Raw genomic sequence first — 26161 nt, forward strand, 5'->3', positions numbered from 1 at the left:
CACGAAAACAAGTACATAGCATTCCAGTAAGAGACTCAGCAATGCCTTATTCTCTGAACTGTAAATATCCCAGAATTTTGGGCATGGAGAATAAATTAAAACACATTAATTTTTACACTGACTCACTACCTTGAAAAATACTTAAGAAATGCTTGGAACAGTTATGAAGTAAGTCTATTTGCTTTCGGTACTTTTGACATTTCTTAGACATGAGCCTCAATTACTATGGATATAGAAAGCTTAATTGCCTACAAGAACTGAAATTCTTTGACCTATATTGTCTAGAAGTGTTTCACCTCTGGCTGAAGCATGCTCTGCTCATATAGGAATCTTTTAATAGCAGTATCTGCTGTGGCTCCCTGACATACAGCTGAAAGCAAGCACTCACAATGTTCTTAAATGCTCCTTCAATTAGTGTTCAGATTGACATGAACTTCACAGCAGTGAGAAATATGGGCAGTTTGTGGAATTTCTCTGGGTGACACATCTCGAAGCAGCACAGCTGCCAAAGGGTCAGGTCTCTCTGAGACAGAGATAAACTGTCCCCATATATTTTACTCCTGAGGTCCCCCAGGGAATAATCCAGACTCAGTGTATGTATGCCCAAGGCTGGTGTCCTGACACGACAAGCTGCTCTCACTTCGGACAACAGAAGAATGAATAGAACTGTCTTGTCACCACAGAACTGGGAAAGGATTTGTCTACGCAGATGTTTTAGGCCAATGAGGAATGCAAGGTGATTCTTCGATCTGTAGAGTTGATCTTTCATGAATCTGTGAAGATCCCAGTAGTTTTCACATGAGTACCCACACACCAGTCAAGGTCAGAGCAAGCAACTCCATGGCAAAGGTCAGTCAAGGGCACTCTGCCTGGTCAGAGTATTAAGTCTCTCAAGGAGTGTAATAAGATGGACAATGCCAGAAAAGAACTGGCACAGAAAGGTTTGAAGAGCAATTTTGTGCCAAGAACTTCCGTGCCATGTGCTTCCATTCCTTGCCATCAATCCTGAGACTGCCAGCAGCTCTGGGAGGCTGCACCACACCAATTCAGGCCTGCATTTTCAGGTCCCAGTTTGAGGTTCTACCTGAATCTGAACGGGATTATAAGAGATAATGATGTCCCTAGCCGTGTGGGGAATGGGCCTTCATGTACAAAAAGGGTAACTGCTATGTAATAGTAGAATCTCCTAGGAGAACTGGTGCCAAGAGTATCTCCCAGATTTGATAACCTTCTCAAATTTTTACTTCTTTAAATAGCCAAAGGACAAAAGAGTAAGAGACATACTCTTAAGGCTTGAAAATTAACTAAAAAGAAATTTGTTACAAAGTGTACGCAGTCAAAAACACTACCATTCTTCCTCCCTATAGCTTTGGGGGAACTTCTGGAAGTAGAGGGAGGTCTGAAATTATCACTCAAAGTCCCGAGAGAGCTGAAAGATGTACAGAAGGCAGATGAGTCTGAATTCCTGTCTCCTAGAGAGAATGTTGTTGTCTAAACAGTTCAGTACCAGATCCCCATGTGCGTACACATGGAAGGTTGAACACGTGCACACACATACACACACAAATCAACCACTTGCTTAAGAATTACACCAAGATGATGTAGTGTGATTCCATTTCCTTGCTCTAAAATATATTTTTTTTTCTTTTTCTTTCTTTCCGTACCATGCTTGTGTGTAGCAATTAAGAACTTTTGCTCTAGAGGCTAAGATACTGATGTGACTGGATTAAACTTAATGGACCAGTTTCTACTGGATAGAAATTGGCACAATGATAGCAATGCCCATGTAGATGTGTCCTCTTACACTGGTGAAATTTTTTGCCTAAACAAAAACCTAAATCATTTTCATATATGGAGTATCCCTACAGAAAAAAATATAACTGATTTCTCAGTTACTTCACTTGCCCTTACGTTTGCAGCTGCCAAACTAGAAATCACAAAGTCATCTTTTGGAAAAAAGTTTCCCTTCAATTGAGGAACAATGAATTTCCAAATTCTGTATCAGGAGACAGCCTCTACTAAAGGCCAACACACAACATCTGCCATTTTACAGCGGATTATAACCAAACATAAAAAGCACCAAGACACAAAGATAATTTAGTAATCTGCCCTTTCTTAATCATCCTTCCACACGCTTGTTCCCTCTGCTGGGAGAGAACGATGTGTCCAGGTAAGTCTTGTGTCTTGCCCACACAGCTGCCAAACTTGACTGCCATTAAGATTCACTGCCAACATTCCTGAAATTCTAGCACAATTTATCTGTCAAGTAGGGATTTTATCCAATGTAAGCATAAAAGTAACTGTATTCCTCTTTAGCATTATCACTATTTTGACATTTATTTTTATTAGCATTGCAAGTCATATTTTAGATCCTTCCCTAATTGCTGTAAAGTTTAACTATTTCCGACTCTGAAACTACGTTTCACAGTACAATTGCAAGCAGTTATTTTTTTCCTATTTGAAGAGCAGGAGTTCTCACCTACTGGTGCTACTCCTACACGAATATCTGTAACATTTTTTTCCCCTGATTAAGAGATAGAAGTTCCTGGTCATGCTCTCAGACAGCCCTATACTAAAATCTGGCACAATCAGTGATGTCAACCAAAGGACCACCATGTTCCTACAGAATGCAAAGCAAGGAGAGGCAGCGTGTTGCAAGCCAAGTCCGCACGCAAACAGTAGCACAAATCATTCTCACTGAGGAAAACTTATTACCGATATGCAAAGCAAAGTTTTTCTCCTCACACTGTCCAGCTTTCAAGTTTTATCAGAAGGCAGACAATTATTCAAAGCAACAACAAAAACAAGAGGGAGGTTGCTCTTACTCCTGCTTGCACAACAGGGCCATTTCCCTAGGCTGCATATACGACTATTCAAGCTCGCTCCGTACATCCCAAGATTAGTGGGACATCTCTATGTCAGCAGCTGCAGGATGTAGGGAGAAATCCTGGCTCATGATGCTAGAAGGAGTTAAATCTCAGATTGCAACCAGGGCAGCTGGAGGAGTGCAAAAGGCAGCAAACTGAACTTCATGCTCTAAGCCAGCTGTTCCAAACTTAACCAGGTGCCAAGAACCATAAGAAGAGTTTGGCCAGAGCCCAGGAGGATTTCTGCAGAGGATTAAATGCCTCTTACTGCAAATCTGACCCCTTTAACTAGACACATAGCCCAATTAAAATATCGCAAGAGGACATCACAGAAAGTGGTACTTGCCAGCTCTTTCATACACCGGAATTGTCAGAGCGATGCAACTTGTTGATTAGTATGGGACTCTTGAGATAGAGAGGATGAAAGACAACACAGTAAAACAGGCTTCTAATATCTCTTTCCAGTAGTTCCCAATGTTCTACACCAAAGAAAGTATATTTCAAAGACGACAATGGCACAGAGCATTTCGGTGGCCTAACCTCTGCACATCCCAGGGAATCAGAGACAACGTGCTTGCACAGAACTCTGCAATGGGGAATGTGTCTCTCACCTGATAGTATTATCTGAAGAGCCGCTCACTACTAGCCTGTCTCTGTACTGCAGACATGCAATGCCTCGTTTGTGGCCATTTAAGGTGCGCACAAATTCGCAGGTACTAGTGTTCCATACCTGTGACAGGAAGGGGGGAGGGAACCACACAGAGACAAAATTATTACGAAGAGACTAACAAAAGCTGGTATCTGACATATAGGTGCATCCAGAACGCTCTTAAATGAAGATGCTATAGTTAAGACTGGGAAAATTACTCCTCTGATGACTTGTGACTATAATCTGCTACTGTTAGCAGCTTGGGTCACTGTACATGGAAGATTTTTGCCCCACCATATGAGAATTAGCTTCCAAAATGAGGCTTTAGCACTCTTGGGCCATGACTGAGTCCACAGAGGATCCAGATTTTCCTTAGTTTTAATGATGCAGATTGGGATAACAGCAGTAACACTTAAGTGACTCCTAGCCACTCACCGTCACTTTTGCCCTCATGCTGCCTTCTGACAACCGAATGATTGATGCTGAAACAGATTATGGAAGTGGTCAAGTTGAAAAAAGAGGCAGGAAAAAAATTTCCTTTTTCAACTTCATCTGTACCTGGATTTGAATTGCCATACACCTCTGTAAACAAGTCGTGCAAGCTCAATAGACGAGGGACGAGTGGAAATGAGCAGCAGGAAGAACACTGCTTGTAAAGGAAGATCTGTGGAATAACTGCCAAGGACCATCTTCCCTGCCTGGTCACTGTTCTTGGTTATTAAATACCCCAGTGCTGCAAATTAAAAGCCTCTGAAACACCTCACCTTGATAGTTCTGTCACCTGACGCTGATACAATGTACTTGTCATCAAAGTCCACTACGTTGACAGCAGCTCGGTGCCCTACTAGCACCCTCCTCAGGGTGATGTCCGTTGGTGAAGCCATGTCCCACACGGCAATGGAACGGTCTTTGGAACACGTCACCATCATGCCGTTATTGAAGCGGAGGTGCAGCACCGCTTCGCAGTGGTGAATCAGCGTGTTCAGCATCTCGCCCGTGTTCACATCCCACACCCTGCAGTTTCAAATTTCAAACCAGAGAGCAGAGAGTTAAAAAAATGTTCGCTGGATTTTCTGTAGAGCAAGAGAAGGATAAGGAGAGGTAACTGACTCTCTAGCAATATTAGAGAAGCAAACTCCACAAGTTACATCTACATCTATTAAATAGTTCATTAAAGGATGTGTGATATAAACCTGTTGATTATGCATACATTGAGGCAGCCCAGCAGTCAAAAACCCTGCAATGCAGTTAACACCATAAAAATAACCCAGACAGGTAAAAAGCTTCTTTAATTTAAGGAATTTAGTGCCGAGGAAAGGTATGAGATTGATGGCCTCAAAGACTGATGTCTCCTGGTTATGTCAGCCTACCACACACTCCATTTCCAGTCAACGCGTACTTAATCATGACCTGTGGAGAAGCAAGTTCAGTGGCAGCTTTAATTTTTGACCTCTCCCACAGGACTATCAACTCAAAGGATAATTTACGCAGAAGCAGAAGACAAGATAATGAATGCTTTTCAAACAAATGTAACTAATTGCCACAAGTTGCACCATAAATCGCATTTATCCTGTAGTGTATCTGGTACACAGCCACATTCCAGGAATGTGCTGAATACCCAAATTAAACCAGACCATGTATGTCAATTTAATGTTACCAGAACCAGCTGTTTCAGCTGGAAAACAATTTACGATCCAAGTCAGGTAAAGGCTTCATACAGAACTTCTAGGACTTGAAGATGTCATGCCTTAAAAACGTTTATTTTAGGCTATTCTACTGGCAACCTTCTTCCACCCTCCATAAAGAGATTTCTTTTGGCACTATCACACCTGTATCCCAGATACACTGCATGAGAGCAGTAACCGGCTGTATCATCAGGCACATCAGACACTGCAGAAGTTAAAACTTTCCCCTACTAATAAGGCGAGCAGAGAGAAAAGACAAGATGTGAGAAAGGCTTCTAATGTCTTATTTTCTAACTTAGGGAGGCCAAAGTGCATCAACTTGCAGACCATAAGTAAGAAAGAAAACTACATTCCAATTACAAAACGCAAAGGAGAAAACCCCACAAACTAAAGACCTGAATTGTCAACACACGAGCAGTTTGCAGGCAGGGTTGCCAAAGTGAACAGGAGCTGGAGACCTACTGACTTCTTTGGACAAGTACATCCCTGAGATCTCAGAAGCATTAAGAGTCCATCTGTACTGTCTATTGGACGAAGCTGCTCTTCCTGAGGAGACCCAAGGATAAGAGTGATGCATCCTAAGTGCCTCTGGGGTCTGCACAAACATTTATAGATACAGTGGGAGACGAAGTGTTTCTGGGCAAGTAGCCAGTCTGCAATTTGGCCGGCCTGGCCTGGTACGGAAGACGATAGCACTTGTTACAGAAATCAGCCTCTCCTTTTGCGAACTGTTTAGCACAGTGCCGTTCCCACACCTTCCCCAGGCAGGCAGTGTTGCTGAAATTCTGGATTCCTGCTAATGACAGGACCCCAACATCCAGCAGCACCACAAGATTGCATGCATCACATGTCAGGAACTAAATTTAATGGTTATTAGCTTAACAGTGGTAGTTTACATGCAAGGACGGCGGTAACTACGAGGAGCTTGCAGCCATAGGAACACACGCTAATAGCTTCAGAAAAGGCCACTGACTTTTTGTTGTCTGTAACTCCACTGCACGGGCAGTCTGTACCGTGACAAGAAGAGAATATATAACAACGTGGAGAAGACAGACTCGCTCCTTCACATACAAGTTCATATGTGCCTGCATTTACATCACCAGTCTTAGACTCTTTGGGATTCTGTAACATTTGCACAACATGCACCACAAGCACTGACTTGACATATCCAGTCTTCTGCTGGAGACTGGAAGGAATGCAAGGTTAGAAAGATTTAATGAAAAGAAACATCATGCTGAAATTTAAAGTCACAAGAGATCCAGTTCCACATATTTTGTTAAAATTAAGTGATAATGGATGACAAAACCTTCAAACTTGCTTTGAAAACTTCAATTAACTTTAAAAAAGTTATTCTCAGAGAGAATTTAAAACATTCTCAGGGAGTGTCAAAACATGCAAAACCTTGGTGAAATGCCAGATGGCCTTCCTAAGTCATCTTGACCTTGACTGGCCTTTGCTTAGGTTCTCATTTCATCTTGACAGCCATTTGTATGGACATCTGATAAACAAGGACAGCACACTCCTGAACAGATATGCTGAACTACTTCATGGAACCAATTGAAAAGCACACATTTAAGAAAAGATCATTTTAGCAGCTTGCAAGGCTAAAATCTTCAAGGCGAACAGAAAGCTCCAAATCACGAGCACACACCTGACTGTTGAGTCTGAAGATCCAGTAATGATCACCCGTTCGTCGTACTGGAGGCACAGGACAGAACCCGTGTGTCCGGTGAGAATTCGCTTGCATTCCAATGTATTCTTATCCCAGATCTAAGATAGCAAACATTCAAAACCAGACAGCTCAGTGCAGTTTCCACCTTTCACCACTTAGTGGTTTGACCAGCCTGCTTTTTACTCTAACACATCATCCACAGTGCAGTTAGAACATCTTTAGTGGCATGTGCAGAGTCTTTTTGGTGCAATAGATTAACATCTTCGATATTGCTGACTTTACCATGAATACTGGTTTTACTCTTCTCATCAGGGGACAGTCTAGGTAGTCTGTAATTACTGACGGACAAAGGCTTTGCCAGTGAAGTCTGTTTGTAAGAAAACAGGGTCTCTCTTGCCAGACTAAAGAGGCATACAAGCTGTGCAGGTGTGAGGTAGAGGAAAGAGAAAGCTAGGATACTAACAAGAGATTGAGCAAGTGTTACTGAAATTAGGACATTATTATTTGTGGCATAAATATGCCATTTTTGAGAATTCTCACCTTAATAGTATTGTCTCGTAGGCCACTTACTATCTTCTGATCATCATACTGTAAACAATAAACCCCTTTGCTTGTCTCACTTCGGCAGTGGATCCTCTGTAAACTGTGCCTTCCACACCGCCAGTTTGACTCTATTGTCTTGAGGAGAGACAGGAGACAAAAGTAAAAATAAAGCATGGAACTATCTTCCCCTTTTTGTTTGTTTAAGAGGACAGCAGATACTTTTCTTCCTGCTTTTTTCCTGCAGTCAGGCCCATACAGTGACATAACTGCTTTCTAGAAGTAACACATGTAAAAAAACAATTAAACAGAGAAAAGCCTGGAAAACATACGGTGGCTAAATCCGTCTGTATGTGGAATGGTAAGGGAGAAGTGACCTGAAAGCTTTTGCCAGTCTCCAACCTCTAACTCCCTGTGACTCAAGGACTAAACAACTCTAGCTGAGTGCTTGTGTAAGCTTGTCACAACAGTGCCTGAGCACCACTTTTGCCGTTAGGAAATTACCAGAACATGGCATCTTGCTCACACCGGATACAAGAAAACTATGCTCAGTTGTTTGGCTGGGTCTTAGGATTGCAGTCTCTAGCCACGCACTTTCTCCCTGGCTCAGCTCCTGATCACTGCCCATAACATCTTTTTAGGTCTCACCTGCACTGGGTGGAGCAAAGTACTATGGAACAGAGCAAATCAAGACGGTAGAGTGACACAATGACATCTATCTGTACAGAGCTCACTGAAAAATCCTACTCATCCTCTACCTAAAGGAGCAGCAAAGCCTGGGACCTTATACAACTATCCCAGATCTACAAAATCCAGGCAAACACAGACACATCAGATTCAATGAACTATTTCATCAGAACAAAACATTGGCAGAATTTCCGCACCAAGAATAGGTCAGGAAGACCTAAAAAAGAAAAATAACCAAACACCAACACATCTGGAAGCTGTTTCTTACCTCTATGTCCTGTATAATTTTGGGGTAAAGTGCTCTGTAGAAGGAGTTGGGTGGTGCAGTTCCATCAGGAGGTTTATTTTTAAATAGATATTGTCCCCTGGAAGACAAAGAACACTCTCACTGAACACAAATCATGTTTCAGCATTTTGGAGAAGGGTCCTCCTGACTTTTTACAAGTGGGTAACCACTTTTGAAAAGCACACACAGATTCATACTCAAACTTAATTTACTTAGTAAGATAGAGTGTTTCCTTGTTTGTTTGCCCTGCAACATGTTAGTGTTATGTTTTGACACTGAAATACTAATGAAAAATCTATGCCTAGTTACTCAGAGAAGGGAAATATATTATCTACTATGGACAGGAGCCGTTCAATTCAATAGAAGGTGAGAAAGGCTCATGCCAACAGTACACATACCTGGCCACCCTACACAATCAGGTCACCCTTAAAATAAAGTGTACATAGAAAATGAAAGAAGCCAAGGAACCCTCAAAGTCACTATGCTAGTTTTTATCTGCATTAGCAGGAACAGTATTCGGTTTTGGTACACGGATATTTTACTGAAACCAGTATATTTTGGTAAGCAACACTTCATCTGTGATGCCTCCCTCATTTCAACACCAATTTGGAATACTCATATCCCAAGCTAGATTTTTGCTACAAAAAAATTCTGTAAATGGCAATCACTACCTGCTGTGTAAAAAACTTTAATTCCTCATCCTGAAGTTAAGAAGCCACCAAACACGGTGTGGAAGCTAGTAAACCCCACCATGGGCGTACTAACTGCTGTTCTGCCTGGCAACATGCCTCACAGAATGGAGAAAGGCACAAATGCCTCCGAGTGTAATCCTGGCATCAAAGGCACAGAGTTTACACCGGGCCAGCTCTTCACTTCTCCCTCTCTTGCTCCATTATGGCATAATTAATTGCTCAATACTTCGTTGCGCATTTCTTTTTTGTCCTTTCCAAACAGTATACCTTGAAACCCATTTGAGAGACTGTACATTATCTGTCCCAATGTACTTGAACTCAGGAAATCACAACAAACTGAAATTTTTAGGTTATAAGTCAGTATGAAACTATAGCACTGAATAAACAAAATAACAAAATGCTCAAGAGAAGAACTTTTGATAATTCTTTAAATAAATTACTTTAAGTACAGCTTGAGAGAAAGGTGCTTTCCACTTTGGACAGAGAAATGGTGTGGGTTTTCAAATACAGTGACCAGCAGCCACTCATGCAGACGAACACACATGAAGAATCGACACATGGATGCAGGGAAACCACTAACTAGATGGCTGCCTATTTACTGTGATCCAACCTGGAAGTGCATACAAGAAATCTAAAATTATTGGCCCTGGGAAACAAAAATGCTTTGAAGATCAACAAAATAGCTAGGACACATCCTAGAAAACTTGGGGTAGGTCTGTGACACTCTGTACACAAGCCTCTGTGCCTGACAACCTGCCTACTGTTTCCAACACTAGCAGCTGACATAATACAAGGCCTTGTTGCTACCTATACGTGCTGCCTTGCTGCATGTAGAGTCAGTTGTTTAGAGTTCACTTAAAGGATTGCTTGGAATTTCCACAGCACCCCAGTGGCTGTTGTGCTGTTGCTCTGGAATAGAAAGGAACTATTGTTTGCATGTTTTGACTACTGGCCAATTCAATCAAGTATTCAGATGGGCACCATCATGCCCAGATTCTTGGACTTCTGTTTTATATTTCTCTAAATCCGCGTAACCCTTGCTGCTCCCTGACAAGTTGTCAGTGCGGGCTACTGTCCTGTGGAACTGGGTGTTTCTGTTGTAAACCACGATCTGCAAATGCTGAATTCAGGGAGCCCAGGCAAAGTGAGGAGCTGTAAGCAAATAACACTAACAGCACCTATCTATCTATAACACTAACAGCATCTATCCTTCTGAGCTGTCCAGTTAGTCGCCTCCTTGTGCCATGCACAGCGTCACGCCTGACTACAAGCTATAAAGCTCTATACGGCAGGGATGCAATTACATGGGATATTTCTTGTCTGATTCTCTTAACCATCTAACCATGCCTACAGTTTTACCTTCTAGAGCTAATCAGAGGGCAATCTGAACAACATAGCACAACTGGCTCCTGTTGTGTTAAAGCAACCTCCAGGACACAGTGTAAACCTGAAGAAGAGGTGCAGTACCGGGGCATGACTGCCCTTTGAGAGGAGAAGCAGGATTTTGCAACTGCTTTTTAGAAATGTCATGAGTCTATATGACTAGTAATCGGTTCTAATGTTATTTCTAAAATCTGGAGGGAGCAACATGAGAACTATCAGCTATGATCTCTGAGAAGACATATAGAACAGATAAAGTTTCACAGAAGAGGAAAAGACACATGTAGCTCTTGCATTTTAAAAAAGGGAAGAAGGTCCACCAAGGAAATAGTGACCTGTCCAACTCAACTTTGACAACTTCGCAGTTCTAGACCATGCAGTCAATCAGATGAGGGCCTAGAAGAGGACAAGGTGATAAACAACAGGTAACACTGATCAATCCAGAATATATCATGTCAAACTTCCAACACCTGAAGGGAACCTACAAGAAGGCTGGAGAGGGACTTTTTACAAGAATGCCTGCCTCATGGAAGGTTTAGGTTGGATTTCATGAAACACTTCCTCACGGAGAGGGTGCTCAGGCACTGGGATGCACTGCCCAGGGAAGTGGTGGAGTCACCGTCCCTGGAGGTGTTTAAGGAGAGGCTGGATGTGGCACTGGTTGTGATGGTGTTACAGGCTGGACTTGATGATCTCAGAGGTCTTTTCCAGCCTGAACAATTCTTTGATTCTGTGATAGGACAAGGGGAAATGGATTTAAATTGAAGGATAATAGGTCTAGATTGGATCTTAGGAAGAAATTCTTCAGTATGTGGGTAGCAAGACTCGGGAATAAATTGCTAAGAGAAGTTGTGGATGCCCCCGCCCTGGAGATGTTCAAGGCCAGGTTGGATGAGGCCTTGAGCAACCTGGTCTAGTTGAAAGGCGTCCCTGTTGATGGCAGGGGTGTTGGACTAGATCATCTCTAAGGTGCCTTCCAACCTAAGCTATTCTATGGTTCTATGAAGTTGACATAATTTCTTCTCACAGGCTATTCTCACGACTTAACAAGGGAAGTATGGTCTTGGCAGAGCTCATGGGTGGACACACAAATGGCTGGAAAGCAGAGTTTATTGATGCTGGACTGTCAAACAGGATGGCAACTGAGATCTTGCATGGCATCTGTCCTAAATATGTAATTATTGAGCATTTTCATTAATAATAAAGAATGGAACAGTGAGCACATTTATGATGTGGCCAATGATATTAAAGCTGGTAGAAGCTACAAGCATTTTGGAGGACAAAATTAAACTTGTAATGCTCCTGACAAAATGGAGAAATACCAAACAATAAGCAGAATCTAATTCGATAAAGACAAGTGCTGATTTCACCACTGAATAACACCATAAGCATGCAAGATGAGGAATAATGTCTAAGCAGAACTTCCATAGGAAGGGTAAATAATCTTATATAACAGTATTAGAATCATAGAGTGTTCGAGGTTGGAAGGGACCTCTAGAGATCATCTAGTCCAGCCTCCCTGCCAGAGCAGGATCCCCTACAGCAGGTCACACAGGAACGCGTCCAGACGGGGTTTGAAAGTCTCCAGAGAAGACTCCACAACCTCCCTGGGCAGCCTGTGCCAGTGCTCTGTCACCCTCACAGTGAAAAAGTTTTTCCTCATGTTGAGCTGAAACTTCCTATGTTCTAACTTAAACCCACTAATTCTTGTTCTTTTGCTGGGCACCACTGAGAAGAGATTGTCTCCTTCCTCTTGACACCCACCCCTCAGACATCCATATACGTTAATAAGATCCCCTCTCAGCCATCTCCTTTCAAGGCTGAACAGACCCAGTTCTCTCAGTCTCTCTTCATAGGAGAGATGTTCAAGTCCCTTAATCATCCTCGTAGCAATCTGTTGGACTCTCTCCAGTAGGTCCCTGTCTCTCTTGAACTGGGGAGCCCAAAACTGGACACAGTATTCCAGGTGGGGTCTCACCAGGGCAGAGTAGAGGGGGAGGAGAACTTCCCTAGACCTGCTGGACACACTTTTCTTAATGCACCCCAGGATCCCATTGGCCCTCTTGGCCACAAGGGCACATTGCTGTCCCATGGACAACTCACTGTCTGCTAGGACTCCAAGGTCTTTCTCCATGGGGCTGCTTTCCAGCAGGACGTCCTCTAATCTGTACTGGGCCTGTACCGGTGTACCACTGTTACAGAAAAGGACAAGTTCTGCTGGAAACCTTAATGAGCAGTATCCTCCAAACAGCATGCAAAGCAATGCTTCCCACACCTCCAAACTCTGGCGGTGCCTTGGCAGAAGTAAGAGACCCAGCTGACGCCAGCCTCTGAGAACGGAGCAGAGCAACTGGGGAAGGTCTAAACAGACCAACCCAAGAATGACAAGAGGACAGGACAACATAGGATTATGGTTGGTTAGTACTGTAAGAAACATGATTGTCTTCTACTGTAAAAAGGAGAACGAGAAACTGTCCTGTGTGTCTGTAAAGGCTAATATTTAACACGCTGAACTGTAGCTGAGAAGACAGCCTGGATTTTAGGAAAATCTTTCTAATACTGAAGCTAGTGAAACAGCAGAAGTCCTTGCCCAGGCAAGGCCTAGGGAATCTCCATCAGTGAAAACTTTTAAGAACACATTTGACAAAGATCTGGGATGACTTAAGATAAACCTGGCGCTGCCTCTGGGAAATAGGAAGGACTAAATAACGGGAGGGACTAAATAACCTCTCAAGGCCATCTGACTTACTGTGACCTCAACAATACAGAGCAAAAATAAAAGTCCTGGAGAGAATAAGGCACAAATAGGAATGCAAAAGTTAGCACTGCCATGCTTGCATTTATTTTACACTCTTTATAAACATTACACTATTGGAAGCAGATCAAAATAGCACTTATTTTTAAAGATTGTTTCACAATCCTGATTTACTCATCTTAACTTCCTGAGACAAACTTCCTGAGACAAACAGTATAACAAAATCAACCATAAAACAGGAGTTTTTGTTTGCAACTCTGTACCTTTTTCTTTTTAATAGCAACCAAAATGCCTGAGCTGTCACTTTCATCTTGTTTATGAAATATTCATACCCAGCTTCCTTTCTGCCAACATCCTAGGGACACCCTTGGAAAAGAAAACTATGTATTAAAGGACATACCCCTGAGAGGGAAAGTTCTAATGAAATGTTAACAGAGCAGCTTCAAACTTGAGTGAGACCCATGTTCTAGTAAGGCTATTCCAGATGATTATTAACTAATCTATCTGCATTTCCAAAGTCCCCTATTCTCTGTGGTACCTACCCTCAGCTTCCAGTTTGAAAATTAAACAGATATCTAATAGTGAAAATCTGCTGAGGAAAACAAACAGACCTATCAGGAAACAACTAATTCATAGCACATGCTGCCCCATTGCCCCATTGCCACCCCTAAAAAAGCTCTTCTCTGAACTGCTGACTAGTTTAGGGTTCCCCTGGGGTACGCACAGCTTCTTAATTTGAATCGAATGACAGGCGGGTGTAAAAATCTCAAGTCTGTATATCTTGCTTGTCACAGTGGTATAAGAGCATGATCTGATGAAGAACCTAAAGAGAAAGCCCCCACTTTGCATTCACAGCCAAATGCTGCCCTAACTCTCCAAACCACTGAATTTTCTCTTAAGCAACTGTCAGGTTTGGAACCGACATGATGTTTCAGAGTGCTAAATACACCTCATCAAACACAGTTTGAAACACACAGCACCTACTGTCCTGAATGGGGGAAAAATAGGTGGAAATGCAGTTTCCTCACCATCCCCTCCTCTCTGACAACCCCCTCCACAGGGAGTCTGTCCTGACCATTCTCTCGATGAGCTTCTTCCACAGCATTCCGTCTGACGTCACCCGGTACCACTCCTTGCACACCAGCTCAGCTGCACACAACGATTTGGCATCCAGGTATGACAGAATGTTCTCAGCGATGTGATCCAATCCCCGAGCTGAGGGACAAAAAAAAAAAGGAAAAAAGAAAAGATTATTTGCGGGGGAGACGCGGAGTTTAAAACAACTCCCCTTGCTAGTACAAAGATACCCTCTCTTTCCATCTCCTCTTCTGCATGCAGAGCTGGACCAAATGCACAGAAGAACATTTGCAGCTAAGTTCAGGAGTGAACAGTATTCTCCAACTTCCTTTGGATATAACACAACAAGTCATTAAAAATAATAAAGAATCCAAGAAGTCATTCCAATCTATTTCGATGGGTTTTAGCACTAGGGGGATATTCTATGGATGGCATTTCCAACTCAGCGACGCAGCCCCCAAAATCTCTCTATATTAGGACCATTTCTCATCTCACTGCTACAGCTGTTCTCATGTTCCAAAGGCTCAAAAGCTGTTTTTGCTAAAGCAGTAGCTTTTAAACGTAATGAAGAAAAAAATATATATTCCCAATGTGTGCCCTGAAGGGTAGTGGTACCTTTAGACATGGGGGAGGGAAAGATATGCAGATGCACAGGGAAGTCGAGAGGGAAGGAGAGGCTGCATGAAGAGAAAGTGAAGCAGGTTTGCTCATTTCCTTAATTTTAGTGGGTGGAGGAAAAACGTACCAAGATGGTATAATTTGCAAATAGTTTCCAGTGTGAATACCAGGACTGGCTTTGTTTCAATATATCTGGAGTGAAATAGAAAGCAATTGACTGGTCAGCACCAAGTAGCCCAACGTAACGTCCATGTATCAGGGAGCTAGGGAAGGTTATGATAGATTTCTTAACCAGATAGATGTACTCAGTAAAAACGTGTCCTCACCCACTCAAATTTAATCACCAGCAAGACCTCAGGAAAATAAAATGCCTTTTAAATGAGATGTTGCATGAATACAGCTTCTCTTGGAGGCTGTTTAATTCACAAGTGAGACACACCATCAAGAGATGATCTCACTTCACCGGTCAAATTTCAGAGGCTTTGTGAAAGTTGTACTTTAGACCTCATCATCCGTCAGGCATATTGTCCAGACCAACGAAACAGGAAGCACAGCAGATTGCTATTACACGCATCTTCCCTCTGGTTTACATGTGGGACACAGTTAAATACATCTTTTCTTGCTTTTAAAGCAAAGACCAGGCCTCGCTTGTGACAGAGTAGCAAGTCCATTTCTACAGTCACACGTCCACACGCCTGCAAACTGAAATTAGCTGATTCTAATTAGAGTTCATAAGACACAAAAAGGCCCAACCTTTGTTTTGTTAACTGAAAGATCTCAAAATCATCCCCCAGTGCAGGAGAATGAGAAAATTCAGCATGTCTCCTCTCGCTCCTTTCAAACATCCTAAATTTATAACACACTTTGGATGAGACGTTCTGTCCAGCGTTTTATGCTTCCATTCACACGTAGAAAAAGCATGTGAATGATACCATGCACAAAGAGTGTAGAAAGAGGTCTGACATTTCTTATCTTTATAGATGCAAAATTAGATGTCAACCTGCAAAATAAAACCATCAGCAGCCTTTATTATGTATTTAATCTGAAAAGATATATACAGTCACTACATAAAGACTCTTTTTTAAAAAAAAAAGATAAAAAAAGCGTTAGTAAATTTAGATTGACGCTACAGCAATTCGTGGAAAGAGAGAGTCAGTATTTTAGTGAACGTGAACTGGAATTTGGAGGAATTCTGCAGTTTGGTAGGGCAAACATGGACATCGTGCCCCCCTGATTCCCCATCGTGACACCTGCAGCCTTCAACTATCTCCACTGAGTAGAAACAGCAAACACCTGCCTGTGTCATATCTATACCAGTGGGTTTATGTCAGCAGCATCACTGCAAGAAATTATTTTATATGGGCTATCATTGGTGGCTGTAGGAAGCAGGGCTACACTGCATAAACTGGGTAAAACACTTTGAATCTTGCTGCAATGAGGTGTTGCAAGTACTTCTATGAGCGTAAGTCATCCTTTGCCATCGATCCTAGACCTTTTGCAGGGAAGGAATACTGATGTTTTGGCCTTTCCTTCTCACATTTATGATAAGTAGATAAGCAGAGCTACTCTGGCCTGACTGCAAATTCAAATTTATTATTTTGTTCCTTAGGAACAGCGCAACTCACCAAGACACATAGCTAACAAAGCATCGCTCCCTTAAAAAAGAGAAATCTCTGCTCACAGAAGTGTTTGCTAAATCGATGTGAAACATGATTAGCCCTTCAGCCCTGCATACCAGCCAGAATGTCTCAGTTATTTCACACATGAAACCCTTACAAAAATGACTTCGCTCATAAAAAATGTTAAACAGCTTGGAAATGTTAAGCAGAGACCTTATTTTTCAGAAACACAACAAAGTTTCTTAAGTACACCATTAGGATGTATTTTTCAAACAACTTAATTCTCTTCCAATTACTAGGAAAATAACCTGAGTCAATTTTACTCTGTATTAGTAAAACATACTCATGATCTAAAACTACGTTTAATTCTAGTCATTCTTTGGACAGTGTTAGGAGGACAGAGATGAGATGCCTCATGATTTTGAAGTAGCTTTATTGTTTTATTGACTCAAGGGGGAGAGCAGGGGAGAAAATGAAGGAGGAAAAATGAAAGCAGAATACTGGACACTGTGAGAATTTCCAAAAGCTAAAAAATATTTGAAGAGTTTAGCTTTGTTTATTATGAGGCTTAATTTAAAATTTTAGGTTCATCCCTCTTTCCTAGACAATTTCTTACCTTCCCCTTTTCCATCGCCTTCATGAGAACCCTGCCTGTACTCAGGACATCCTGCACAGACTGCAGAGTCTGCACCAGCATCTTGCCATTAGGTTTCTCCCTTAGAGCTAAACTCACTAGGACTTTGCAAATATGCAAATTGATGCACATACATTAATTAAGCAAACAGTTCCCACAACTGTTCAGACACTCGCATATTAGCTGCCTATCTGCTCGGCATCCTGAGATAATAAAATTAGATGCTTCCTGGGTAACTGTGAAAAGACCACTAACAAACGTGGCTAGGAAATTCTGAATGCTTCTGAAAATATTTGCAACATTTGCCCAATTTTTTAGAAAAAGGCCTGTAGGATGATGTACAAATGAGATGCTGGCTTGCTTTGATGGAGTTTCGTGGAGCACGACCCGGAAAAATTGTGTATGTAACTATATGTATACTTCCACTTTAAAAGTGGGGAAACCAACACACTTGTAAAATACTATTTATTTTTCTGAAACAGAACAGCTCCACAAGTTATAATGCTGCTCTAACTACACGAGATTACTGCCATTGGACTATTAAAAACTAACATGAAGCAGGTACTTAGCATAACTAAGATTATTATTTTTTTTTAATGCTGCAACAGTCATTTGATTACTGGGCACAATGAGCTTAAAAATCCAGTGAGTCTACACATTTAACTTCATAGCAAAACTCCCGCAGTGCCTTTATGCTTCGTACAATTCACAGTTAAACATGTTTTTTTTCTACCTTTTAACCCTAGAATTTAAATTTCATGTTGAAAAATCCCTTCTAAAGAATAATCAATTGACTGGATTGAACAAATTGCTGGAGTTCAGCAGTTCTCCAAAGCTATTCGCAGAATCAGCTTTTGGCAAGAAACTCTTCTCTTCAACTAGTTCTTTAGAGACACCACCTGTAGCACTTCTTGCTCAGGTCCATCTCAAACTAAGGACCTATGCCAAAGGAATGGATATCTATCTACCAACACACAATTTAATGGTCTGAAAAAAAGACAAAAAACCCAGGAATTTGTTTGTTCTGAAACTCTGTTGCTGTATCTATTTTACCTCCTGCTGCCTCAGTTTTCTGATCAAGGTCAATACAAAACACACTACTTCATGTGTGCATTCTGAGAGGTACACCCAATGCCACATCTGAGAACAGCTGGATAATATTCTCAATGGAGAGCACTACAGAGGTGCAAAAAAGAGATCATTTCCATCCTTGGATCTTATGTCCTCCATTCTCTATTAGTAATAAACACATAATTAAAGTGGTGGCTTCCAGAAGGTATTTTACTAGGAAAGAGAGAAAAAAAAAATCCAAGAAAGAAAAAGGAAAACCTCAACCGAGCAACCAGAAAGAGTAGCAGTTTTAATTCTTAAAATTTTCATTATTCATGCATTGTTGTGGGCACGATGAGCACCACTACCTGCCCTGTGGCTTGCGATACATATACGACCTCTCATTTACTCCTAGCCAAACCACACTTGCATTAGATAGCACCTCGAGAGACGGTATGAATACAAGACCAAACGTTACTACATTTCACACTGGTAGAGAGCTTTCCACTCGAATTTATCACCTATTTTGCAAACTGACCCTAGAGCAAACCTCTCCAGCAGGGTAGGCCAGAGCAGATCAGCTTCCTGAAAGACAAGACAGAGGAGCAAGCTCGCTCTGCTTGCAGCAGTACCTGGCAGTGCCGTGATGAAGTCCCGCTGTAACATGGGTTTGAGGTACGAGTTTATATGTCCGTGCTGGTAGTGACACATCTGGGAGATGAGGTGCTCCACAAACTCCACCTGGTCAGACTCAGACCACTGTTCAAAATACTTGACGCAGAGCTCCTTCTCCTTCTCATAGCTCGCAGACAGTTTTCGTTGCTTGGGCACAATCATACTGGAAGTGCCATTGGCAAGTTTTGTCTGGAAACAGGAAGGAGAGAAACAACTCAAATCACATATGAAAAGAAGCTTGAGAGGTTTCATAATTTTTTATAAGGAAGAAAACAGGAGGAAAAAAGCACTCTGGCACATAAAGTTGGCTGAGACCACGCACCCCGTCTGGTGCCATCGATGGGAGCGCAGCCCCCACGAGCTGTGGCCCCTGCAGGACAACGCACACAAAGGATTCTGCTTACATGGGAAACCTTGAGCAGTAGTTTAACACAAACACAATTTTATTTACATCGTCCGGACAGTAAAATGCATGTAGATTCCTAATCTACAGTTACCAGTTACTTCAGAAAACTGCATTTGTATTCCTTTTTTTTTGTTTTCCCTAAAATGCATAGGGAATGCACGAAATAGATGAGAAAAAAAATAATCACAGAATTGTAGAATCAATTGACACTACTTCTCTGAGTATCAAATTATACCTTGAGAGCAAAGCCAGCTAAAACACACCTTGATATCTGGCACATAGAAAATTTTTAACTTCCGGAGCACTGCTAGTGCCAGAAGGACTCAGCTCAAAGAAGAGTTTCAGGGGCAGAACAAAGCACTGACATTTCAATTTACTACCTGATAGTCACATATAATTTCTGCTTTCTAAATGATTTAGCTGGAAGAAACGTGCACATTTTGCACTGCGTTGTTCAAATAAGATGAACTGTTTGCTAGGAAATTATTTTTCCCATACTGGTCAAATAATTTGTATTACATGCTGCAAATGGGTGATTTTCTCACTTTCATTGCAATGGTTTAACACCAGAGAGCATTATAACAACAGCTGATATTATTACATTGCTTTTTATTTAAAAAATACATTTAGATGTTGTCTATTAATCATCAAATAATTAAAGCAGGTATTATAGATTAATTACTTAAATTTAAATTAATTAAACCAAAATTACAGATGTCAGAATATATTAAAAAACTGATGTAAGAATGCCATATTTCTGCTCTCTGACAATAATTCCAGGCATCAACCTCACCAGACTTTATAAATCTCTGCAAAAATATCTAATGATCTAAAAGAAATGCATCTATTAACTGATTTTACAGGAAAAGACCAAAAAGAAAACACAACAAAAAAGTCCTTTTTCAGCAAGTGTCATAACAGAGGGTTATTTAGACACCACAAAATCTAGTTACCAAAACTGAGTTTGGAATGCAGGAATTTCTCATTTCTTGGGAGTAAGTAATTCCTGTACTTCAATATCCCCTCAGCCCCGACAGCAATCCTGACTTTGAAACACCAAAACCCTCACGATTTGAAAATCTACTCAACTGAGCACTCTGTACATTTCATTTTCTAGAGAAAATCCACCTAAATGCTCTTTTCAGCATTTCCAGCAGAGCTGGACAGACTTCCCTCTGGTAGAAAAATATAGTAATTAGCTGTTCTTTTTAACGAATGATTTCTTCTGTTTCTCAATCAGGGTTTGACTTAAGTTTCTTTGGGAACACAGATCATGGAGACAACACCATCGCTGTTAAATTCTGCAGCTCAATCTTTTCAGCTTTACTTTCATCCCCACCTCCTCCTTGCAAATTTCTGCGTGTGTTCAGTCAGATCACATGAGACAAGGGCTATGACTGAGCTACGCTTTCATTTCGTTGTCACATGGATAGCACTGAGCAGCAGGAAAAGAAACACTCTTTTGGGCCAACTTTTTATATAGGGAAATCCCTAAAGGGACTGTGGGCATGAAGCACCAGGTGAGAAAGGCTGGACTTTCCCCAGTAAAGTCCACAGTAGGCAACAGGCTGGCAAAAAATGATTACCAATGTACCGCACTGAGCACCGGTCTGAAGGGATTCTGGCGACTTTTGCTGCAGTTAAGTCACCCGTAAAAATGCTGGATTAAGACAGTGGAGAAATGCTGCATTGTACAAGCTTGATCTCATTTGATTTCTCATCCTGTTTGCTGTGCATCTCACAACAGGCATTTTTTTTAAAAAACCTATACCTCTGCCTTTTAATTTGAGAGATGGTGAAGTCTGACTAATACGTTGAGCTGGAGTGGAGTAGATGGTTGACATGCAAAGAGCACAAAAGAGGCAACTCCTTTCATGGGGTGGCACCACATTTTGGCCTTTCTTGCCTCCTGAGCATCCTTCTTCCAGCAGCCTTCAGCTCCCGAATTGCCTCTAAAACATCGCTTTGGGGTATCAAACAGAAGTTGCAACATCTGCAAAAACAAGTAATGACTTACGTGTGTACAAACAGATGGCTTAGATGGGACAAAACAACCCATTTTGCCTGGATCCCAAGTGAATACAGGCCTCTTGGGTGGGAATAACGAGTAAATTAGAGTCTGTTGACCAACACTTGCAATAGCTCCGCAAGTTGAACTTCAGGTCTATATCGTGGATCTGCTACGAAAAGCAGTACACATATTACAGTGTTTATGTCCATATTAGTGGACAGGGGACACTACATTTTTTAAGTTCACGTGCATGCCTCAGCCACATTCTGACAATGTTAATGGAGACTTGGTTTGCACCCTTGCCCGCTTCGGTTTCGCATCCAAAGGAGTGAGGACATGCCCAGAGGTAGCCATGGCGTGCCCAGAAGGTCCTGTGGCCTGTGCAAGCAGGGGAGCAAGTACAGGGAAAGCCACAAACAGAGCAGTTCTGCAGAGCAGAGACAAACACCTTCCCAGGGCTCCCAAATCACTCGACTGCAATACATGCTCATGTGCCTCCCCCAGATGGTCTGTAGCTACAAAATTTCAGAATTTCAATTTGAAGGTTCCTAAAAATCCACTGGGGGTTCAGTGAAAAAGGCCTGTTATTAAAAAAAGCCAACTACAAAACAACAACATCAAGTATCGGTATTATTAAAGTCTTGTGGAGGAAGGGTGGCTGCTATTAGTAGGAGAATTGATTTGACTTCCTAAGAAACCCTGATGACTCCATCATTCTGATCAACTGCCTCAAGTTCATGACGAACCACCTCAGGACAGTATCAGCAGCTATTTTCTGGAGCACACACAGTCGTCTACAACCTCTTCCCTCGCCTGGTACAATAACTAGGCCTTCCCTGAAAAAAAAAACACAATGAAAAACCTGCCCTACAGGCCATTCATACCACCAGGGTAAATATCCATCCAAACACACTGTATATGGTCATGCTTTTTATAAGCTTCACTTCCAGAAGTGGTGAAGAATAATAAGCGTTACTGGTCCATCACCTGGGAGGAAGCGTGAGCGTAACAGTGCAACCCAGCAACATGGAACAGATAAGGCTTTTCAGACCCCCTTTTCCAAAACCCTGGTAAGTGAGGGCTGAGAGCTGCCCCAGCCAGCTACAGGCACAACAACTCATCTGTAGGCACAGGAGGGGTGTCCTCCCACCGCCGCGTGCCTGAGCTAGCAAGCTGTGCCAGGAAACCCAGGGGACTGAGTGCCTCAGGTTGGTACGAGCTCAGGGATCTACGTACTATGCTCCATTGCAGCCCATAATTACAAGACCGTTTCTCCAAATGGCTACGCTTAACACAAAGCACATTTGTATGCCCAGTGAAGTAGAAGAGGACTAATATATGAAAAGGCTTTAATCTAAATAATGGCTTGCAACTATAGGAAGGTGCAATATTTCAACACAGATAAATAAAGCCTGGATAAATCTACTGCTCTGCGCATAAAACAAAAGAGCCATGGTATATCACAGCTGTAACCCATATATGACAACCAAAGCTACTTTTGTTTTTGTTCAGTACAGGGGATTGAGGAGCCTTCTAAAGCATAGCAAAATAGACACAAGCACAGTTCTCTTTCAGTATAGGTACAGTGCTTCCACACCCACATGAGTGGTCAGGACTTTACTAGCCACCCTCTCCCCACGTCCTCTAATCACTGCAGAGGACTTTGTTAAGGCACTTTCCATAGGGTGGACGAGTTCAGATTATATGTTTCTTAAGGTAAGAAGATATCTCTTCAAGGAAAAGTGAAACTGTCTCCCAGAATATCAAGAATGGCTTAAATGATCCCACCAAGGTTTAGGACCTTCTGAACCTGCACGACATCTTCAGGCTGGCACTCTGGTAACACAGAGAGCTTAGAGCACCACCACAAATTTCTCAGGGTTTCTCTCTAGTTAAAAGGAAGGGACTTCCCTTTGAAGTTCCAGTACCGACAGGTCATACTGGGCTTCTCCTGCTCAGACTCCCTGGGACTCCAGGATCTGACAGAGACTTCTTCTACTGCATATCTGCAACCGCAGCGTTTTACCTTCCACGCGGCTTGCACTCCCAGTCAGGGTTCAGTCACTGATCTAGACGGAGCCACCTTAACAGGAATTTTGGATGGGTCTTAGCAAAGGGGAGGAAAAAAGAGGACATAATGTTTAATTATAAGAAATGATTGAAATAGGCACAGACATACCCCGGGTGCCTCTGCACTGCAGCAAGCTCTAAACTTGTTATCGTTAATGGTTTAAATTTCACTGTGCTAATCATTTCAGGACACAAGCCTTTCTTGATAATCTAATGAATTATTCCAACATCCTTCAGCAAAAAAAATCCTCCATGACAGCACTAATTACAAGACGTTTTCCCAGTGCTTATGTAAAATATGACAGAGCAGCAGCTTAGGGAATTGCAGAAAACTGCTTCTAATTTCCACTGAGAAACTGACAAACACCTCTCTTTCATCTCTCCCAGCTCTCAAGTAAGATTTAACTTTCTCATTTAGTTAATTACCGAGTGAGGATCATCATTTTCCCGGATCGGAGCGGCACAGAGCCTTTATCGTGTTAACTTGTGAACTTGATCGATGGCTGCTGCTAAAACTTAATAACTTCACCCCCTGGCAAATTGTAAGATAAATATAATAGGAGAAACTCTGACAGTAAAAACCTGCCAGAAATGAGCGCTGTGTTTATGTTTCTTTGCAGGCAGCAAAAAAACAACCGACAGCTTATTACTGGGTGCGTGTTACTTATATTTAAAAGACTCCAGGCAGTTAACTTTCTGCGTACTGTTCAAACTTTACTCACAAGATAAAAGACAGCGGATGAAAAAAACCAAACAAACAAGCAGTGGGATGACAAAGAAAGGGACCATGGAGGTGTATGTCCAGAGTGCGGGGGGGAAAGATGGGAACTTCACAATGAACGCAAAGCCACGCTTGTCTCTATATCCTGAATATTCTTCAAGATTAACCACATTAAAAATACCCACAACAGCGAATCCAGATGTGAAACTAGTTCCATCAGTGGCACAGAGCTCAGGAATTTTGGAGCATGTTAGAAGTTGTGTGGGAAAAGCTGAGGAATTAAAAAGTGCCAGCGTGGCAGTGAGCTGATTCGGTTTGACACCTGCAAAGCTGCTCTTAGCCAGAGAACCTCAGCATGGCTGGCTTTTTAAAGCTACTTGGGTGGCCATGAAACCGCTTGCTACCGCCATGATGAAGGGCCACGCAATTGCTCCAGTGCAGCAATGTTACAAAAACGGTGAAAGGGAGCTGAGAAAGGGTGCCAGATCTGCGTGCTAAAGGGCAGAGACAGCTATTTGAGAATCCTGTTGAAAGGGCATTGTTCGCATGGCCCCAAGGCAATAACAGCATAATTAAAAGGAATATACGTTCAATTTCTAAGTCTAGCTGCTTCTTTTTTAGGCTGGTAATTACCAAATGCTGCAGAACCGATTCCTGGGCTGCCAAGGCTGAGCAAAGAGGGAAGAAGACCTTTGCAGCTCTTCATTGGCAGCTTCCTATTAAAGAGTTCCTTCCCTCTGAGAACTGGGAGTGGCAAGGGAGTGTCTCACCATACAGAGCGGAATCTCATGAGCACCTGAAAGACGTGTGTAGGGTAGCTGGCTCCTCATTTTTCTCCTTTGCAGGATGAACCTGCTCTTCCACTGTTTGACTTGACAGCACGGCTACAATGCTAGGTCATTAAACAACTCACTCCATTTACTTTTATTTTAAAAGCTCAGTTTAGAATCTACTCATTTCTGTCCGCCTCTATCTCACATAACAGTCTCTGTGAGGTTAACCATGGGTTTAGCACATATATGGACTTACTCGCTCAGTACTGAATTAGTTTCCACGCTGCAAAGCTCACTGAAACATTCTGAAAAACGAACATAACCCAGAAGTAGATGATCATCAATCACATCTGAGAGTCAAAAAGAAAGCACCATGAAAGAAACCACAGCATCTTTACTCTTTATTTTCAGGAGAAAATTTAAAATACAACCATACTGAAATTAACAGTCCCCTGCACATCCAGGGAACCAGGAACTTTGCCTGTTGGAGGCTTTTAGCTGCTTGGCCACATCTCATTTCTAATCATGTTGCAGAAAAACTTTGATAAGAAAGGATACATCTAGAGAAGATCCCTGGAATTATGCTGGACACAGCAGCCCAATCTGCTGCACTTTCTGATATCCTGAGAGGCCAACAGTTTTCAGAGGTACCATGTAATTACCTATGATATGGAGTCAGCCTGAAAGGGAGAAGGCTGTTTTGGTTTAGGGCCAGAGAAAGCTGCAGACCAGAGAAGTAACAAGCCAAGTCTCTTCTCCCCAGGGATGGGGGAGGCAGGACTGAGCCATGGGCATTTGCACACCGGCGATACAAAGAGCAGTGATAATACCTTGCTGGAGAAGCTGCTCCCCTCCCACACTGCTACACAGTAAACAGCAACAGGGAGAGGAGATTAAAAAACTATTCTTTCAAGCTAATACTTAATGTTTCAGATAGACTAATAAAGTTTAATTGTCTGGAATCTCGTAGCTCTTACCGTAAACTTTCCCTTGATATAGGTCTCCTATCTAGATTTTAAGTGTTGGCAAAAACCTCTGAAATAAAATTTCTCTGATGCCAACAGTGGATGCGAACTGGGAGTCCCTCTCCTCCTCCTCCCTTATCTCCAAGTTGTCTTTGCAAGTAACAGGCACTGATGAGAAACCTGCTTGCATCAGCACAGCACTGGCATATGTTACTTTCCCAAAATAAGATCCCTGACCAAATGCATATCTAGACATATGGGGGGGAGGGCAGACACCATCACTCTTAAAGAGCTAGATTTCAGAACACACCTTTTATTAGTTGTAAAGT

General features: G+C 42.1%; 1 protein-coding gene across 1 annotated transcript in view; it reads right to left on the reverse strand.

Annotated features, from left to right (window-relative positions):
- The window catches only part of BTRC (beta-transducin repeat containing E3 ubiquitin protein ligase), a 67637-nt gene that overhangs the window by 5037 nt on the left and 36439 nt on the right, over positions 1 to 26161 (reverse strand). The window contains exons 3-9 of the mRNA XM_009870119.1: positions 18844 to 19075; positions 14242 to 14428; positions 8369 to 8465; positions 7414 to 7551; positions 6853 to 6971; positions 4281 to 4530; positions 3479 to 3597 (exon numbers count right to left, since the gene is read on the reverse strand). Of these exons, the coding sequence (XP_009868421.1) occupies positions 3479 to 3597; positions 4281 to 4530; positions 6853 to 6971; positions 7414 to 7551; positions 8369 to 8465; positions 14242 to 14428; positions 18844 to 19075 (1142 nt within the window). The remainder of the gene's footprint in view (positions 1 to 3478; positions 3598 to 4280; positions 4531 to 6852; positions 6972 to 7413; positions 7552 to 8368; positions 8466 to 14241; positions 14429 to 18843; positions 19076 to 26161) is intronic.

Source organism: Apaloderma vittatum, unplaced genomic scaffold (genome assembly GCF_000703405.1).
Source record: "Apaloderma vittatum isolate BGI_N311 unplaced genomic scaffold, ASM70340v1 scaffold22105, whole genome shotgun sequence".
Taxonomy (NCBI): Eukaryota; Metazoa; Chordata; class Aves; order Trogoniformes; family Trogonidae; genus Apaloderma; species Apaloderma vittatum.